General features: G+C 39.9%; 1 protein-coding gene across 2 annotated transcripts in view; it reads right to left on the bottom strand.

The window, feature by feature from the left end:
- Positions 1 to 21,363, bottom strand: part of NCOA7 (nuclear receptor coactivator 7) — a 189,515-nt gene that overhangs the window by 6,228 nt on the left and 161,924 nt on the right. For both annotated transcript variants that reach the window (XM_082252523.1, XM_082252522.1), the window contains 3 exons: positions 18,336 to 18,479; positions 11,449 to 11,601; positions 6,721 to 6,816 (listed from right to left, as the gene is read on the bottom strand). In XM_082252523.1, the coding sequence (XP_082108649.1) occupies positions 6,721 to 6,816; positions 11,449 to 11,601; positions 18,336 to 18,479 (393 nt within the window). The remainder of the gene's footprint in view (positions 1 to 6,720; positions 6,817 to 11,448; positions 11,602 to 18,335; positions 18,480 to 21,363) is intronic.

Raw genomic sequence — 21,363 nt, 5'->3', positions numbered from 1 at the left:
GAATAAAATTAATCAAGTATTTGGTGATATTCCTGGCACTGTTACTATTATGAGCGCAACATGCCAGTAGAAGACATATAGGTGAAATAAAAGTGATAAGTAAAACCAGGGAGAAAATCCCTTAAAAATAAATGTCAGCTGCTATCACCTGTGTGACCACTAGGTGTCGCGCTGTATATACGGAAGTTAGGCAAGAGTGAATCTTCAAGGGTCCCCCTCCACAGTCAACAAGGCACCAGTTGGCGTGTTTCCATATGGAGAGAAAGAAGAGGGGAGCCCCGTGAAGTATTAATCGCAAAAAGTAAAGAAAGAACGTAGCATCCACTCACTGTGAGAGCTGTGATAGCTGCCTCGGATCAGTAGCACTCACCAACAGTGTTAACCCCTTCCCTGCCAGTGTCATTATTACAGTAACAGTGCATATTTTTAGCACTGATTACTGTCCAATCTGTCCGCCGCAATGTCAGAGTCCCGCAAAAAAAAAAAATCACAGATTGCCGCCATTACTAGTAAAAAAAAAGAAAAAAAAACAATAAAAATGACAAATCTTTCCCGTAGTTTCTAACTTTTGCGCAAACCAATCAAAATACGCTTATTGCGATTTTTTTTTTACCAAAAATATGTAGCAGAAAACAAATTAGCCTAAAATGTTAAAACATTTTGATTTGTACATTTTTTTTTTGGGAATGTTATATAGCAGAATGTGAAAATGTAATTTTTTCGCAAAATTTTAGCTCTTTTATTAATATCGCAAAAAATAAAAAGCTCAGAGGTGATAAAATACCACCAAAAGAAAGCTCTGTTTGTGGGAAATGAAGGACATAAATTTAGTTTGGGTACAACATTGCATGACCGCGCAATTGTCAATTAAATTCAGGCAGTGCCAAGTTGAAAAAAGTGGCCAGGCCATTAAGCAGCCAAATCCTCCGAGGCTAAAGTGGTTAAATAGCACCTTAGAGATTGGCACCAGTGTGTCCAGCTTGTATTAGAGGACATCACATCCAGTGCAGAAATTCCCCACCACATGTGGTGTCACTATGAAACTGGAAGGGTGTCACTTCTAAGTGAAGAAATGTCATTAGCACACCAAGGATTCCTCAAAAGGGTCCAAAGCTTTATTCCGTGGTCACATAGCAGATCTGTAGCAACATTTCGGAGCCACTCAGGGCCCCTTCATCATATTAGTGAAACACCTGCGCTTTATTAATTTGATAAAAAAGTAGTGCAGAAAAATAGGTTCAGTAACTGTAGCAACAATCAGCATCCATTCTGCTAAGGTAGAACCAATAAAAGATGGCTCCAAACATTAGGTTTTAAGGTCAGGTCATACATGACTCAAACAACTCACCGGGTCATCTGGCTAATTCACTAAAAGACAAGATACTTAAAGTTGAGTTCCACCCAAAAGTGGAACTTCTGCTTATCTGTGTCCTCCCCCCCCTCCAGTGCCACATTTGGCACCTTTCAGGGAGGAGGCGGAGCAGCGCCGTCCCTCTGAAGTTTTGTCCCCTTTCTCCTTCCCCCCAGCCGCCGAGCCAATAAGAACGCGCAACACACTTTGTGCATGCGCAGTAGGGATATGGCTATCCCTTAGAGTGAATGGCGGCGGCAGCAGAACCCGAGAGCCGATCTTAAAATCAGCTGGGGTGCGGACATCGCGGGCTCCCCGGAACAGGTATGTGTCTATATAATAAAAGCCAGCAACTACAGTATTTAGAGCTGCTGACTTTTAATTCATTTTTCCACAGCTGGAAGACCTCTTTAAAGTGATACTAAAGGGTATGGTTTCAAATAAATTTCGCATGCAAAGGTGGAGACTTAGAAAGCTGCCATCTTGGCCTGTGTTTAATCTTCAACTGCCATGAAGCTGCACATGTGATCAGTTGTGATACCAGCCATTGTATGGTTTGACAGTTTGACTGAGAGCACAACCAATGTGACAGTTACATTTTCGGCACAAGCCAAGAATGTAACTTTTTTTAAACTTTTAAATCAATGGGTTTACTTCTGCTTTAACGGACATGTTGATGCTGCTGCTTTGTCAGTTAAGTCCCCTCCCCAGTGTCAGCTAGATATCCTGATTCAGGAAGCGTCCCTTCCCCTGAAGTGCTCTATAGAGACACCCTTGCGTACGGCAAGGCCTAATGCTAAATGGACGTGGGTCCCTTCAAACACACAGCCTGAACAAACCACTCCCCTAATCCATCTTCCAAGCTGAATAACAGCTGGTGCCTGGGCTGTTCCCTTTGACCTGGTTTAGTGCAACATTTGACCCAAAAAGCTACACTGAGGGACCCAGAGCAAGCAGCAGTTAATAGGGACAAGGTGCCTGCACACACACCTAGTCAAGGATGTTTACAACACTGTTAAGCTTGCATGGATTAAAAAAAAAGGAGGTTTAGTGCTGCTTTACTGGGAAGGTACAATTCAATTTTTACATAAACCACTTTACGGTCATATTTTTAAACTGCAAGATGGAGGACATATATTTCTGCCATGCCGTTTGTAAAAGGAACTAGAGAAATCATCCTTGGACGCCTTGGTTCACTGACACAGTATACAGAGCCAATCAAAGTGACTGTGTACCATATAATACAGAAATTACCAATGTAAACAGTGTAGTGTTTACATTGGTAAGTCTGCCCCCTCTTACAACAGAGGAAGGAGGAGCTAATGAGTGGATCATTCTTTTATTAATTAGTACCTATTCAACAGCAGGTGTGGGCTTGTTTTTAGCTCCTTCACTACCCTCCTTTCCTCTATATCCAATCTCTATTCGGTCTCTGCAGTAACCTGTATATTAGCTTCTTAACCGCTTTTATTCATGCGCATCTGTACATTAACCCCTTCATCTCCATCCTCCCACTGTATGTGACATGTACATTAATGACGTCACCTCCTCCCCCTGTGTATGACCTGGACATTTAATGACTAGTGCACCATTAACAAGCTCCATGTACAGTGGTGATCGAAAGTTTGGGCACCCCAGGTAAAAATCTGTATTAATGCGCATAAAGAAGCCAAGGAAAGATGGAAAAATCTCCAAAAGGCATCAAATTACAGATTAGATTCTTAGAATATGTCAACAAAAGTTAGATTTTATTTCCATCATTGACACTTTCAAAATTACAGAAAACAAAAAAATGGTGTCTGCAAAAGTTTGGGCACCCTGCAGAATTTATATCATGCACTGCCCCCTTTGCAAGGCTAAGACCTGCCAGTGTCATGGATTGTTCTCAATCATCGTCTGGGAAGACCAGGTGATGTCAATCTCAAAGGTTTTAAATGCCCAGACTCATCTGACCTTGCCCCAACAATCAGCACCTCAAAATCCACGGGGGATTACATCAAGAGGCGTAAATTGAAGGTTTTGTCATGGCCTTCACAATCTCCTGACCTCAACATAATTGAAAATCTATGGATAGACCTTAAAAGAGCAGTGCGTGACAGACAGCCCAGAAATCTCAAAGATTTGGAAGACTTTTGTAAGGAAGAATGGGCAAAGATACCTCAAACAAGAATTGAAAGACTCTTGGCTGGCTACAAAAAGCGTTTACAAGCTGTGATACTTGCCAAAGGGGGGGCAGTACAAGATATTAACTCTGCAGGGTGCTCAAACTTTTGCAGATGTCATTTTTTTTTGTTTTCTGTTATTTTGAAAGTGTAAATGATTGAAATAAAATCTAAGTTTTGTTGACATATTATAAGAATGTCTAATCTGTAATTTGATGCCTTTTGGAGATTTTTCCTTCTTTCCTTGGCTTCTTTATGCACATTATTAAAAAATTTTACCTGGGGTGCCCAAACTTTCGATCACCACTGTCGTAACACCCTTAATAACACCAAGTTTTTTTGTTTAAAAATAAATCAATAAAATTGGCAAACACTAGATTACATTGGTTTGTCTACTTTCCACAAAGGGGTCATTTGTACTGTCCTATCATTTTAATTCCATATGTTTTATGAGTGAAACTGAAACCTTTTCTTAAATTAAAAAAAATAAATAAAATTGAATCCTTTTTCTTTTTGTAACAAAAATGAAAAACCAATGTATTCAATTCCACCAAAAGAAAGCCAGTCCTAAAGAAAAATGAAAAATTATCTGGTAATTGAGACCTACTAAAAACAGTTTATCTCAAGTTTTTGAAAATAATATTCTACTTATTTCAAACAGATCTGTTTCAGAACAAAGATATTTCCAAAACTGTAGTCTGAAAAACGGATTACCGCATTACAGCAAGAAATAGAATGGTCATTCAGCTATACAAAAATGCAAACAGAAATCTTTAATCATTATGTGTTAAAAAAAAAGTTTTCGAAAAGGCCACTAGGTGTCACCAAATGGGTATACTTTTCATAAGTTCAGCATCCATGTAGGAAAAGCAACAGGATCACTTAAAGTGGAAGTCCAGTCAAATCCTAACTAAACCTAAACTTGCTTCCACCCCCATTCTAAGCCTATTCTAACAACCCTGTAAAGGAAAGATGTCTATACCCAACTATTCTCAGGGTGCACCAGTACGGTCACATGTAGATGAGGGACAGCCGACAACACATGCCCCATAGTAAGAGTATACCGTCATCTGTGATTTCTCCTCTCTCCTGAACCCCCAAAGCAGGCTGCTGGAGAGATCATGCAACTGGACAGGAGCACCCTCGGTATAGGTAAGTATAGACATATTTCCTTTACAGTGTAGTGTAAATAGGCTTAGAGTAGGGTTGCCACCTCATCCATTTAAACCAGGACACATATTAATTACACAGGTTCTGAGGCTAATATAATGCACTAAGTGAGTTTAATTACCACCTTAGACAGCCACAGAACCGGTGTAATTAAAGTGTGTCCTAGTTTAAAGGGATGAAGAGGCAACCCTAACTTAGAGTGGGGGTGGGAGCAAGTTTAAGCATAGTTAGGATTTGACTTGACCTCAACTTCAAACATAGCCCCCATCTTAATTTCTGTATTATTCACCTTCCCCTTGCTGCCCTGCTTTTCTATTTGGTTGCCTGCAGTGCAATGCCCAGTAATTCCAATCTTCAGGCCTAGGTGCTTTTGTTTGGGGGCATGGAAAGCATCTGTTTGCAAGCTTTCATGATGGGGGTGAGGTGGGGTGGATTAGGGTGCTGGAGCATATTACACCTTAAATACGGGTGTAACATGCTCCTAAAGGGAGTTTAGTATTTAAATACGTTTTTGAAAACAAATTAAATTCTAATTGTGTCCTTCCTATCAAGACCACCACCAAAAGTGTACATCAAATCACAGTCCCTATTTCTAGTTCCTTATTAAGGTCATTGACGTCTAAACAAAATATCCAGAATGTTTCTCGCCAACATAATTTTTTGTGTACGAGTCACATTTTCTCACAAGTTCATAGACCCATAGCAAGTGAATAAAAGCTAGTTTACGGAAAAAAAAAATCATGCATTAAAACACACATTAAAATGTCTATTGTTTTCTGTGATTTTACCTGCAATTGTTTACATTCGGGAGTCCCTATAAGACTGTTCAGACAAGTTTATTAAAGTTAAAGCTCAGACAAAACCTAAATGCTAAACCTGCTCTCTGCCAACAAACCTGCAGGAGAGGCAGCTGACAATGGAAGCCCCATAGGAACTCTGTGGATGACGTCATTACCCATCCATTTCACAGCCGTTGTCGGTCCTCTCCTGCACAGAGCTTCCGCCACTGGAAACCGGACCGGATAAGCTGCAGAACAGGCAAGTATGGCGATTTTCGCTTTACAGGGATAGATAGATTAGGTTTAGAATGTGGCAGAGAACAGTTTTAGAGTAAAGCCCCGTGCACACGTAGCGATTGTCGGCCGAACGATCGGCCATCTTTTGTCCGGTGCTGTCCTGTCGGTTGAAAAGTGCTAAAGACTGCACACGAATTTTGTCGGCCAACAACAGCCGACTGCAGAAGTGATGTCATGTGATGGTTAACTTTCCGTGTGTTTTTTCTTCTCTGAGCATGCCCAGTCTTGCTCATCTGCTGTTTGTCGGCCGAATTCTGTACTGACTGAGGAACAATCGGCCGTTCTGGTGTTGGCCAACAAAAATTTTAAAGCCTGCACACCAGATTCTGTTCGGCCGAAAAGTCGCAGTCGGTTGTCGGAAGCATCATACTAACAAGCCGACAATCGGCCGATCGGACGTTGGCCGAATATTTACGGCCGACAATCGCTACGCGTGTACGGGCCTTTAGTTAAAGTGTAGGTCCAGGCTAAATCTAAGTTAAAAAGACCCAGGCTAAAAGCAAATGCTGCACACCCTACTCACTAGGGCACAACCAAATGGGGTGTAGAGGTAAAATATGTATCTAGACACCTAAGGCCCCCCTTATTTTAGCAGCTGTGTGTTCACATTACCTTCTACAAAAAAAAAAAAAAAAGGCTAATTGCTGGACCAAGATAGGCTGTTAGATTTTTCTTGTTCAGCATGTGGGATACAGAAATCTCTTTTTATGGACTGAACAAGAGAAAATCAAAAGATTTCTCCATCCATGCTAAACAGCCTGCATAGAGGAATCAGAAGTTTCGGCTAAGCCTCTACTATGCCTCTGATAACAGAGGTCCCAGTTTTATCCAGTACTAAAGCCCTCCGGCTGTGAGTTACATGAAGGACTTCCTAAATGGTTGATTGCACTTTAAGTTTGCAGTTTAGTATTATGACTACAGTTCACAGACACAGGATACAATGTTTATGTAAAACATTTACCTTGAAATCAGGACTAAATGTGAAAAGGAATGTCTCGCCTGTGCCATAGTAATGATCGCTGACTCTGAATGGATGTGTTGCATAAGCTCCAAATACCTGGAAAAAAAAAAGGACACCAATCTTAAGGGCTGCTTCACATCTTTGCAGTTTAGGTGTAGTGCAAGCAGGATCTTTTACCACATTGCGCCTAACACTGGTTTTTAACGAGCACTAAACATCATTCTACAGTTTCTATTACACTGCAATAAATTGTTCTGAACAAGGATTTACTGAAAATCTACTAAAGGTCTGGGGAAAAAATGAGTCAACACATCTGGTCATGAGATTTTCCGTGTTAGCCAGCTTGGCTGCAGGGGAGAGGAGGGAGCAACGCAAACAGATTGGCCACTGAAGTCTGTGGATGATGTCACCTTTTCAGGAGTGCTCTCTCCTCTCCTCTGCAGCGCCGCTGGCTGAAACAGGGAAGATCATGTGACTGGACTGAAGCAGGCTGAAAATAGGCAAGTACATACATCTTTCTTATACAAGTTAGTAAGCATAGAAGTGGTTAAGGTTGTTGAGGATATCCACTTTCAGATAAACTGCAATCTAGGCTGCATTTTAATTATGTGATGCTCTATTGCAGTTATGGTGAACCTTGGCACCCCAGATGTTTTGGAACTACATTTCCCATGAAGCTCAACTGCACTGCAGAGTGCATGAGCATCATGGGAAATGTAGTTCCAAAACATCTGGGGTGCCAAGATTCGCCATCACTGCTCTATTGTGTTGCCTGGGTTTTACATAATTATGTAATGGCAGATGTTTGCTATACAGGTAAACCTGGTGCAATCCCTGTGTTGTCTGACCACACATCTAGGTCTGGATCCAAGTGAAAACTTAGATTTATGTGACACTTCCATTAATCAGCCTTAATACAGAATATGTAATTCTCCATTTAAAAAAAAATAAATAAATAAATAATGTGCAGCAGTATGTGCTGTAGTTAAATTTAAGTGCATCTATGCTTATAGTTTTCTCTAAGTCCCATAAATACCTGTTTATCCTGCCAGTGAATTCCACCTAATGCATCTTTCAGTGATGGTGTGGCAACAATGCATCACTCACTCATCCTGAATAAAGAGCAAAGTTGTCACTTGTGTATGCTTGTCTGCTTGCGCTATATTGGGATGAAAAATGTTGCAGGGGACAAGGTTGTCAGCTTTGTAACTGCTGAGTTTTGCTTGTCATTCAGCATCAGACCAGACTAACCTTACCCAGTGCTTTATAGACTGCATTGCATTGGTCGCTGTAACTCCCCCACTGTGAGATGCAGCATCTAGAGTGGGCAGCATGTGGAGCACAAATGAAGGAGGATTTAACTTAAGGGGCTTATGAGTCTTATGCATCACACAGAAACTGCATTTGGCACTTGCATGGTACTTGCATAGACCGTCCTATAGGAGCCTTTAGTTGTACTTTCCATAGTTACATTGGTCCAGTTGTAGTGACGGCCGGTGCTAAAAATTTGGGGGGGGCGCAAACAAATCCCTCCAGGTACGCACTCACCACAGTCATGGCTCCCCTCCGCGGCTTCCATGTTAACCCGGTTCTCTTTCCGGGTTCCAAATCTTCAGCCTCCTGATTGTCTGGGGTGGGAAACCAGAAGCGACCCATTGATTTGCTAAAATCCTAAAGTGGGAGGGTTTGGGGCGCAGTGCTCTGCGCCCTGAAGACAACCTAAGACAAGTCAATTTGAGCCTCAGGCTCTAATGACATGCTTGACGGACCTAACAGACACCTTTTAGCCCAGTGCGCAACACAGTGCAGTGAGTGCACACATATAGAACAATTTATTTTCAAATAAATGATAATAGGACTAACATTTTCCAACTTTAAGCTGAAACTATGGACAAGGTGGAAATAGTGATGTTACTACCCGCCTCTCCACCTTGCCCAATCAGCGAATGCTTTGCATTCATTGAGAAAATGCAAATTGTTCTCTGAACGGCAACTTTGCTAAGCAAGCAACCTGCTATGTTCAGTAAGCAGCAGGCCAGCTACTTGAAAAAAGACCTGGAAGCTTGTGACAATCACTGTAGTACCGGTCACGTGACGGTGCCACGTAGTGCAAGTCAGCCATCTTAAAGATTGGAAACACTCCTGAGAAAAATTCGTATTAACATGCACTTTTTGTCTTCAATGTTTGTGAGTATTTTAGCAGATTTTAAAAAACATTTTGACTATCAGTAATACTACACAATGAAGTTTCTTTTACCTACACTTAACTCCGCATGATCTAAGGTTCTGCTGTGGTGAAGTTTCATATACCAAGTGGGCTGCAGACATCAGATATCCCTGTAGATGTAGTGCTCCTCCCTGTCGATGTGGTGCTTTAGAGCAGAGATTACTGAGCTTGCCTGAGTGGTACTGAAAGCAAGGGTCAGTGTGTTTTTTTGCTCTCGGTGGAGGACTTCAACAGCGTTTTGTGTATGTGAAAATCACACCGGTTGGTTTCCACATTTTGAAATTTTTGCATCATATTGATTAGGACTCCATTTAATAGCTTTATTTGAAAGCCCTGCATCCATAATGTTATATTAATTGTTTCACTACCAGTAAATGATCCTAGTTGCCTTCCTCATTATATATTGAATCTTATATTATTGTGAGCGCAGGTAGAGTGTGGTTTGATTTATATGTAGTACTGATGCCTACTACAATGATTTCCACTTTCCATGGGGATCCCACAGCTGTTGCACATACAAACTTACATTGGTTAAAGCTGGACCGATGTAACTGTAAAAACATCCATGCTTGAATGTCAGCTTTAACTTCTATAAAGGGTAAAATGCAGTTATCGGTCCTTTAAGGGAGCATCACTATACACACACACACACACACCAAAAGTGGTCACAAGGAGAGACTTTTGACAAGTTTATCAGTGCAAAATGAATTGCTTACTGTAAGCAGCAACCAGTTTTTCCACTTTTCAATTCACACAAGGGCATGTAATAACAGATGTAGTTAATCGTAAAATATTCAGGTTTTCTGCATTCCAGAATTCTGTACTGTACAGCACAAACATCATAAACTGTGCATATAGATGTATATACTGTATAGTGACTTTTTTTTAAATCGTGGAGATGTACATTATATATATATATATATATATATATATATATATATATTATATATATATATATATATACATACATACACACACACACACACACACACACACACACACATATATATATATCTATATACACACACACACATATATACATACATACACATACATACACACACACGTAGGCAATTTTAATAGAGTAAAACTATAGGCAAAAACTTTTTTTTTTCATTTTGGATTAAGCAAGAGAGGGTTATAACCCCTGTCAGATTTTATTTTCGTCATCAGTGTCCCATTGTGGAGATTTACCTACACTTCCTGTCCCATAGCCAAACAGGAAATGAGAGGAAATCTCAGACAATTAAGGGAATTCCTTGGGGGCCTCCAAGGTCACCAGAACTAGTGTTAGAAGATTTCCCCTCTACTTCTTTTCGGAGGACAACCCAAAACGTGGGATTTTCATTTACTTTCACTTTCAATGATAATAGTAAAGAGGGGGGAATCTCCCTAAAAGGGGCACAGACAGCAATAAAAACTGACAGATGTTCTAATCCTTCTGCACTGGATCCAAAAAAAGAAAAAAAAAGGAGGTTTGCCTTTTCTTATACCTTAAACGATTCTTTAATAAGGCTCAGGAGGTGGGAAGAGGTAAGGCCAAGCTAAGTGACTTCAGCTGCCTGCATTTCTGATCTACTGATCATCTGACATGCAGTTTTCGCTGAAATTAACTTCTGTATATTTTTCATCATATGCTCATTCTAAATTGCACAGGATTGTGATGTTTGCATAGGCCTCTTGTCAAAATTACTATATAAAAAAAAAAAAAAAAACACAGGGACAAGTAACGTACGGGAGGATGCAGTACTGAGGATTTTTATTTTCCGTATAGTAAGATTTGAACACATCAAGCAAACCCACAAGGCTCCTGTTAATGTGTTTTTAGAATAGTTAATCCAAAGCTCTCCTAAGTCAACTTGCAGCCAATTTAAGCATGCTCATTAACAAATTAAAAAATAGCATAACATTTGATATTTAAACCGCATTCACACTGGTACGACTTGTCAGCCTGACAAGTCGCGGTCCTCACGCTCCCATTGTGTAGTACAGGAGCCGTTCTAATAGGAGTGACACAAGTCGCTCCTACTTAGAAAAAGGGTCCTGTACTACTTCGGGACGACCTGGAGGCGACTTGCATTGACTTCCATTATGTGAAGTCCGTGCAAGTCCTGCCGAAGTCGCGGTGCACGCCCCCTAAGTCGGAGTGACCTAATGTGAACGGAGGCATAAGGTAAAAGGTTATTGTTGCATAGTGGGCAATGTTTCTAAACAGCATTCATATTTTAGAAAAAGTTTGCTAACTTGTCTAACCGAGACTGGTTATGTGGGGCTGCCTGAAGGTATACTGCACACTTTAGAATACCGGATCAGCAAACTGTCACCAATTTGACCACCTTTACTTCCCCACATTCAACTAGATTTGCACCTGTTGTGAAAATTTCAATCAGACTGTTATCTGCAGAGAGGTAACCCCAGTTCTTAGAATACTGCAGGGTCCCACGACAACCAAAGAATACAAACTTCACAACCCTGGTAAATAAAGATATTGAATTCCTTACCTGGTTATCCATATCTTTAACTACCAGGAGAACTGGGCTGTCCAGAGAACCAATGTTCCTATACAAAGTCTTCAGGCTGGCTCCATGCTCCTGCATGCTGTACACCAGATGCCAAGGATATCCCTGAACCCGGGCAGGAAGACGTCGGGCCAGCTGCACAAAGATAAGCAGAGGTTAGACCAGAATTTATCATCAGTTGCAGGGAAACCACACTACTCCAAATGCCAAAATTTCCTTTCATTTCTTTCATAGTTTTTCACTGCTCACTGCTAGTGACAAAGGACATTTCTGCATTACTGATAATACACTTTGCAATGCGGAAACCAGAAATATTTTCTGGCATTTTTTTTTATTTTTATTAGAAATATATATTATGTATGACAGGGAACATGAAAATGTTTATCTTTTAACGGTCAATCAAATAAAGAAAGGCAAGCAGAGAAAGTTCTGTTGTCCCCAGCAATAAATTTATTTTAGCTTTCATAACCTGCCATGAGTCAGAGCAGCTTTTTGTTAGTCTAGTTTTTAAAAAATTAGCTTCTATATTTTACATTATTCTGTTTTACAAGCATTAGACAGTTCCCCATCTTCAATATTTTATCAGCCTCTATTTTGCTATTAAAACTTTTAAATTTTCTGTTAAAAAAGAAAAATTAAAAATACACACACAACACTCTTCTTTAGATTCCCTAGTTTAGACCAAGTGACATCACTGCTGGGTCTCTGTGCTATGCAATCCAGGCAGATAGCTCAACACTGATGCAAGCAGAGGACTAGCTATTGAACAGAGTTAAAATGCCTTGATGGGTAGATTCCAGTCTGGAGGAGTGGGCATTCCTAGGCAGAATACATTTTCATGTAGACCTCCCTAGGTAATGCCTCACTTAATGCCGAGTCTCCATGACTGAAAGAGGCAAAATTCAAATAATAAAAGGGGTGGATCAGGGACAGCAAGGTTGGGGGGGGGGGGGGGGAGTTATAGGATGATGGGCATTCTCTAGCAGGAAACTGAGGCAAGCTCTGACTTGATACAGCTTCTAATCAACAGTAGAGCCTCTACAACTGGGTAAGACTGAGGGCTTATTTACACCAGCAGCTGTGCTAAAAGCTTGGCCGCTTGTGTGTCCTGAGAGCAAAACACTAAAATGCAGTGGTGTAATTGTAACAGAAAACGAGGCAAATTGCATCAGGGTTGCACTGGGCAAGGCCAGCCGGCACATCCTAATGCAAATGGTGTGACCCTGCTGTATAGGTAAGGCTGGACGTTAGCTTTAACCTATACACAGAGAAATCTTAAAAGAAAAATTATATATATATATATATATATATATATATACACACACACACACACACACACACACACACAGTATATATTTCCTACCACTGTATACCCACAAAGTGTTATAGCGAATAACTAAACTTTTGTTTTTCCAAATTAAAAAAAAAAGGAAGGAGGTTTGGGCAAATAATTTACATGAAGCACTTTGACTTCCCCACTCCTCAACCAGCCTTGTAATACCTTTGTTATTACTTATGGTGCTAAAACTATTTTTTGTCTTGGAAAAAAAATCCTCTTTTGGCAATACAGTCTTGCAAAACATATTTCCATATACTGTATTCTAAAGCCCTTACTTTTCTAACTCGGAAATGGCAAAATGGAAATGGCAAAGTTACACTTTGGACAGCAGTCACATCATATAGACAAATCATATACAGTATTATCATATATAGAACACCAGCTATAAATTTACACTATATTACCAAAAGTATTGGGATGCCTGCCTTCACATGAAAATGAACTTTAAGTCTTAGTCTGTAGGGTTCAATATTGAGTTGGCCCACCCTTTGCAGCTATAACAGCTTCAATTCTTCTGGGAAGGCGATCCACAAGGTTTAATTTGTTCTTTCGAGTTTCATTTATTCATTCTTTCTAGTTTCATTTATTCATTCTTTCTAGTTTCGTTTATCACGTTTGCTAGCCTTTGTAATGATGCCAACTGTGCTCCTGCTTGGTAATTGGGCTGGATATGGATGGGAGGGTCATGTTTACCATAATCTCCTTGGCATTCCGATTCAGACAGACTGTATTGTATGACTTGATAAGCCCCTGGACAAATATTGTGGTAGTTTGGGATTGTAGGTACCAGTATACATAAACACATTTAGAAATGAACTAGATTACCAAAAGTATTGGGACACCTGCCTTTACATGCACTTTAATTGCATCCCAGTCTTAGTCTTTAGGGTTCAATATTACAGCTATAACAGCTTCAACATTTCTGGGAAGGCTGTCCATAAGGTTTAGGAGTGTGTTTAAGGGAATGTTTGACCATTCCCGAAGCGCATTTGTGAGGTCAGGCACCAATGTTGGACGAGAAGGTCTGGCTCACAGTCTCTGCTCTAATTCATCCCCAATGTGTCCTATTGGGTTGGGGTCAGGACTCTGCGCAGGTCAGTCAAGTTCCCCCACCCCAAACTTGCTCATCAATGTCTTTATAGACTTTGCTTTGTGCACTGGTGCGCAGTTATGTTGAAACAGGAAGGGCCATCCCCAAACTGTTCCCACAATGTTGGAAACATAAAATTGTCCAAAATGTCTTGGTGTGCTGACACCTTAAGAATCCCCTTCACTCGAACTAAGGGGCCAAGCTTAACTCGTGAAAAACAACCCCACTCCATAATAACCCCCCCACCACATTATTTGAAAAAGTGCCCAAAGCAAGGTCCAGAAAGACATGGATGAGTGAGTTTGGGGTGAAGGAACTTTTCTTCCCTGCACAGTCCTGACCTCATCCTGATAGAACACCTTTGGGATGAATTAGAGCGCATAGACACACTAGCAATTAGAGCTCATAGCGCAATTAGTTCCCATAGACACACTCCTAAACCTTGTGGACAGCCTTCACCAAAGAATTAAAGCTGCTATAGCTGCAAAGGGTGGGCCAACTCAATACTGAACCCTAAGGACTAAGACTGGGATGCCATTAAAGTTCATGTGTATGTAAAGACAGGCATCCCAATACTTTGGGTAATACAGTGTACTTAATTTCCAAACGTGTTGATGTATACTAGTGCCTACAAACCCAAACCACCATAATATTGGTCCAGGGGCTTATCAAGTCATGCAATACAGTCTGAATCATAATGCTAAGGAGATGATGGTAAAGATGACCCTCCCATCCATATCCAGCCTAATCACCAAGCAGGAGCACTAGTCTTTGTAATTATGCCAGAAGATGCATTGCAAACGTGATAAACAAAACTAGAAAGAACAAATAAAACATGAAGATACTGAAACATAACATCCAGCCTTTGCATTTATTTTGCATTTGCTTAAGTTTAGGAGGCAAAGCACACAATATAAAAATAAGCCTGCACTGAGGTAGACTTATCACACATGGTACAGTCACGTCCACTCAATCATGTTTCCTAGATTCAGAGATGACTCAACTTTTTTTTTACTATTTTCCTACAGTAAAAAATATTTTTTTAGAAAATATTGTTCTAGAATTGATTTTGTGCCCAAAAAATATTTTATGCAATTGTATATTTAGATGCCACCAGCTTTCTCACTGTAACCCCCTGAAATTTAAATCCTTGACAAATTGTCAAGCATTCACAGTGAAGAAGATTTACTAAATAAAAGAATTAAGAGCAGGAGAGTAAACTGCAAGGGAATGACCAGACCACTTGATTGCATTTGTGAGTAAACGGGTGCAAACATTCACTCATGGGTATGGCAGCAATCAAAGAACCCACCTAGCTATCATACATTGATATTCAATGCATACAGTGCTCTCTTTGTTTGCCATGTCTTAAACATACAAATCATCTTACTTCATAGCATCCAGTTTCTAAAAGGCAAGCCACAGAAAATGCACACCAAATATTTTTGAAATGATACATCAGGTTTGAAGGAATATGCAAAGAGAAAAAACCCCATATGCTTTGCTGTCATATGCAAACATGTACCTCTCTGAGTATTTTCCACTGAAACCTGTGTTTCTTATATCAGTGAATAGAATCTTGTGCACTGACTAGTGTTTGAATATTTGGCACAGACACAATCATTTGCACATGCAGATTACAATACAGTGTATGAATTTTATAAGGCTTAAAATAAAATAAAAAAAACATATTTTGTTTAGTCTCCGATAGGCCCCTTTCACACTTGTATAACCTAAAAGTCATGCAACTTTGCCACACAACCAACGCTACCTGAATTAATGCCTGTGTAATCTTGAGGTCTATGGACCTCAGGTCGTATCAAAGTGGGATCCAAGTAGTGCAGGGGCTACTTTGAAGTCGCACAGATATGATCGGTACTCATTTGAAATCATGGGGTACGACTTGTCATGCGACTTTGCAGTCCCAAGTCACAGGAGAAGCCAAACAAGTGTGAAAGGGACCTTAAAAACAGATATGCTCCCTTGATTCGGTTTTTCCCTATAGGTTATGTGCATTGAATAATTCCAGCAGCATTTGGACCCAAAAGCTATAGTAGATGCATATTTAAAATTTTAGGCCTGCCAAGACTTGGCTGGTGAAGGTTTGGAAGATGGAACATACACTGTATAGCGAACCACCCTGTTAATAAATCCCAGATTTATACAATGCACTCTGTGCATGAGAATTCCCACACAATGTGGGTAAATTATAAATTCTATGGGCATGCATTTTGCCCATCTGCGTGGCATTGACAAACAATTGTGCACTTATATATCATCAGGCCCAGTGAGCAAGGTCTATTTGTGAAAATGTAAAAGTTCTGGGATCAGAATAAATTTTCCATTATAATGTGTTAGCTGTGCTAAAGGGGACCTCTACTGAACAAAATATGAAGGCTGCTATTGCCGACCATTTACTAAAAGTTCTAGTTATCTGTCTGCTTGCAGTTTTACCAATTTCTGAGTAACTGACCTGGAAAAGAAGTGTGATATGTTAAGTCAGAATATCATCAGAACTCTTGAGTTGCATACTTTCTAGATCAATGATACCAAAGGACAGCAAGGCTGCATATTACTTTTAGTTCAGGTAGTCTAAACAGGGCAATCATGTTATATTTAAAGCAAAGTGCATTAAATAGAATTCAAAAATAGCTTTCTGTTACATAATGAGGTAGGGCTAGACCCTCTCAAATTTTTTGATGCCCTCTGTGACTCATTGAGAAGATTCACACATCTATTTATACTTGTGACTATTGTCACCAAGACAGAAAGTGAGGGGAAATATAAATTGTTCAAGTAAGGCTCCATGTACACGGGACGCTGGAAATGGCCGTTTAGGAGCAGTTGGGCGTTTTTTTCAGAAGCCCCTGAACCCATCTACATTTTATCTTATCTGTCCATGTACACCAGGTCGTTTACAGTCATTTGCAGGCAGTTGCGTTCAGGGACTGTTTTTAGAACGCAATTATTTGCGTTCGAACGTGTGTTTCCCGGCGTTCCAAACGCACAAACGCGTCCGAACGCGTCTGAACGCGATGACCCGCGTTTAGCGTTCGCGTTTTTCCATTTTAAAAGGGAAATAATTTTTTTGACCTCTAGGAACGCTTCTAAACGCAAACGCCCGCAAACGCTGCTAAACGCCCGCTAAACGCGGGTACAAACGCGACCGAACGGACGTTTCAAACGTCCTAAAAATTCCAGCATTCAAAGGGACTTTTAACAACGTCCCGTGTACATGGAGCCTTAGGGTACATCTTCCAATAGGGACACCTGTACAGAGGACAAATTGCATTGTGGAATTTCCTTCACTTGGGGAGATTTTTTTCTAACGTCCTGTTGCATCTCTGGGACAGTAAGGGAAATTTCCCCAATGGTACTCAAACAGCATAAAAAAAATAATAATAATAACCTGGCAGGGGTGTTAAGTTTTGGCTATACATTCACTTTTTTGACATATTAATGCCATTAAACTCCTTTCTTGTTGAAGATATATAAAAAAGTGACAATTTACTATTTGCCATTATACTTTTTTTGCAACTTTCTGGATGAGAAAAAAAAAAAAAAGCTATTAATGTAGCAACACCCTATTAAAACAAAAATGAATAGAAAAAATATCTATTTTATTTTCTTTCTTTAGTGTTAAGAATCATGTGTGTTTAATAGTTTTATACCTTTGTCTTCAAAAGGTATAATACCACAAAAAGAGGAATAATTTCCCAGTATTTACTGTTTATCATAACCAGCAATAATAAACTGTCCGCAACTTATTCTGGATTGCAAATATCAGCATGATTAAAGCGGTTGTATCCTCACAAAAAGAAAAAAAAATCTGCATCGCATACTAGCTCATTATGAAATACTTACCTTAAAACGAATCCCAGTCACGGTCTCCCGGATAGCGCTGAGGGAGCTGTCATGTTCCCTCGGCGTCTCTTCCGGGTTCGGCGACTCCAGCGCTGTGAGTGGCCAGAGCCGTGATGACGTCCGTTTACTTTCCGGCACGGAGCCGGCAAAGAGCTCTGAAGGTCCGCCGGACCTTCAGAGCGCATGTGCCGCTGGTGTCAGCGGGTGCATGCAGGGCGAATATCTCCTAAACCGTGTAGGTTTAGGAGATATTCATTTTACCTACTCGTAAGCCTTTTTATAGGCTTACCTGTAGGTAAAAGTTTAATGGCGGAGTATACTACCGCCCAAGATGTAATTTTTTCTAGTTATTGCCCTATTTTTTGGCCTTGGCAGTGTCCAAAAAAAAAAAATCTGGTCAGTCATTCGTTTCCACAAGGACATTAGACTGGAGACATCTTCATCTACCTGTCGACAAGCAGATCAGCTCGTAACTCAGGTAAAAAAAGGGTCAGTTTGGGAATCAATAACACCGATTTTAACTACAAAACCTTCTTAGTTTACCAGACTTGGAACATCAATGTGTTAATGTTTTACCTTCTCAATATGCATGTCTTCCAGCAGAAGGCTTTTCTCTTTCAAATCTGGGAGAAACTCCTCGAGAGCCACCTCCTCCTCTTCCTCATCATCTTCATAACTGCCCGTACTTTTCCGACGGTTTGCCTCATTTACATTGATGATCTGTGAAAACAGCATGCTCAAATTAGCATAAAAACAAGTAAGAATGGAAGGCAGAATGAGCAAGTTGCAGCATAAATCTATTGAAATATACCATAATTCTTCAAAATCACTAGTATTTTTCCTGAGACATAATCTGGATTTCTGGACAGGACACATTTTACAGCTCATATATTAAATATAGCCCAGGATATTCCTAAAATGAATTCGCAGCTAATCTGTACCCGCACACAAAGAAATAAACCCTCAAGCTATAGTACAACTATGTTAATCGTTGTACTGCTATGCAAGGTATGATGATAGAGATCAAATTGAAATGCAGAAACTAAAAAGAAAAGATTCACAACATAAATCTGCAATCAAAAACAACATTTTCCGTTGCTCAACTTCTGTAAAGATGTTTTTTTTTTTTTTAATTCTAACTTAAAAAGTATTAAATTATATAAAATATATAAATCTTCTAGCATTTTGGGTACATATATTGGTTAAAGGAAAACTAATTGTTGCAGAGAACCTGATTTTGGAAATTTGGCCAGCTTACTATGGTCTATGGTGATAATTAAAACTGCATTAGGTAACAGTGATCTGGATGTCAAAAGAATAAAAGATCTTTGGGTCTAATCTGCTGCGACTTGACGATATTTGCTGTAGTAAATGAATCCGAAAACACAAGATTTTTTTTTCCAAATCAAAAAAAAAAAAACTACCTGCACATAGGGTTCCTGGACACCACTAGCAAAATAGAGGATTTTGATATTCATTGTTTTTTGCTTATTCTTCATTGTAGCTGTTCAAAGCACCTTGCCTCTGTAGACATGTGGTTTCTAATCGGAATCACAGTTCCTCCAACTGAAAGTTTCACTTTGCCTACTACAATTTATACTTTCTATTTCCTGAATGGAAGGAGGAGTTTTGTGCGTGAAACAACTTGCCTGGCACTCTGTTCAATTCTGTGTTCCTACTGCTGCTCTGGCAAACCTCCAAATATCTGATACGAGAGTGGGGGGGGAAAGAAAGTGCTTCAAGTAAGAAAATATAACCTTAATCTATTTTTTTTCTCTACTTCTCATCTATTTTTTTGTCATGGTCTGCATTTTTACCCATATACATGGAAACATTTATATTGATGAACTCATGGATCATTTATTTTCAGTGAGGCTGCGGTCACAATGCTGTCACGAATTTGCCATGTATCACATAGATCCAGTGCCAACACATAAGGGGTGAAATAACAGGGTTGTCAGAGTAGAAGAGCAGGACTTTCATGTTATTAAAACTTTTCACCCACATATTAACATCCTAATTTATCATCTTGAAAGTTTACTATGCTGTCTTTTAAATGGGTTTTTATTCCTGCATTAAAAAGCGATAGATTAGATAGATTAAATCGATAGATTGAATAGATGGATAGAATAGATAGGCTAGATAGGATAGGATAGATAGGATAGAACTTTGTTCTTTATTATATTATTATTATACATAATTTTAATAGCCCCGACACTTTGCGCAGCGCTTAACAATTTAAAGGAGGACAGTACAATTATAACAGTTCAATACTGAAGGAACAGGAGGGCAATGCTCATGGAGCTTACAATCTATTTTTTTTTTATCATTTTCCGTTCGAGTGCACACAAACAAAAAACACCCCATAGCAATCCACTATCAGAACATCTGTTTTAGACAGTTCATTCATTTGAGTTTAGTATGTTAAAGAGCATATGCAAATGTACTTATAACCAAGGTTTCTTTCATATACACTGTGGAAAAATAAAATACCCCAACTAAGGGGAAGGTATGTTATCTAAAAGCTTCATAAACAAGGCAATGAATTGGAAAAAAGTGAATGCATAAAATATACATTTAAAGTGGTTCTAAAGGGTTTAGGGTTTTTTTTTACCTTAATGCATTCTATGCATTAAAGTTATTGTAAAGTTTTTTTTTTTTTTCCTATTAAAAAAACAAACATATTCTACTTACCTCCTCTGTGCAGTTGGTTTTTGCATAGGGCAGCCCAAATCCTCCTCTTCTCGGGTCCCTGGCTGGAGCTCCTGGCCCCTCCCTCCTGTTGAGCGCCCCCACAGCAAGCAGCCTGCTATGGGGGCATCTGAGCTGAGTTGCAGCTCAGTGTATATATTAAGACATGGAGCTTTCCATTCGGCCCCACTCCCTCTCTCCGCTAATTGGCTGAGTTTGATTGACAGTAGTGGGAGCCAATGGCCCTGCTGTTGTGTCCAAGCCAATCAGGAGAGAGTCCCAGATGGCTAAGGCATTCACGGACATCGCTGGATAGAAGAGGGGGCTCAGGTAAGTATTAGGGGGAGCTGAGGAGGCTGCTGCACACAGAAGGCTTTTTATCTGAATGCATAGAATGCATTCAGATAAAAAACTTCTGCCTTTACAACCACTTTAATGCATTAAGGTAAAAAAAAACCTTCTGGGTGCTCTCTCCCCCCAGCCCCCCTTTATACTTACCTGAGCCCCATCTTGATTCAGCGATGTACATGAGAGCAGCAGCTCTCCCAGGTCTCTCTCTGCTCATTGGCTCACACAGCCAATCACTTGGCCATGATTGATGTGTTAATTTACCAAAATCAATGGCAAATATTGCACTAGTTTTATGTTGCTCCCTTACTTTTATATTAAAACATTTTACAAAAAATTAGATTTTACTACTCCGGTACATTATCTAGATCAGTGATCATTAACTTGTGATCTGCCAGACCTTTTCTGCTCCTCAGCTATCTTTATTGTTAGTTAATTTTATGTGTGGCCCAAGTTCTTCTTCCAATGTGGCCCAGGAAGGTCAAAAGGTTAGACACCCCTGGACTAGATAGTGGATTTAGAAGCATGCCCTCTTTATAATTTTTTATATTTTTGTTCACAAACC

Source organism: Pelophylax lessonae, assembly GCF_965119305.1.
Source record: "Pelophylax lessonae genome assembly, chromosome: 3".
Classification (NCBI taxonomy): Eukaryota; Metazoa; Chordata; class Amphibia; order Anura; family Ranidae; genus Pelophylax; species Pelophylax lessonae.
This window is presented reverse-complemented; position numbering and strand designations above follow the sequence as displayed.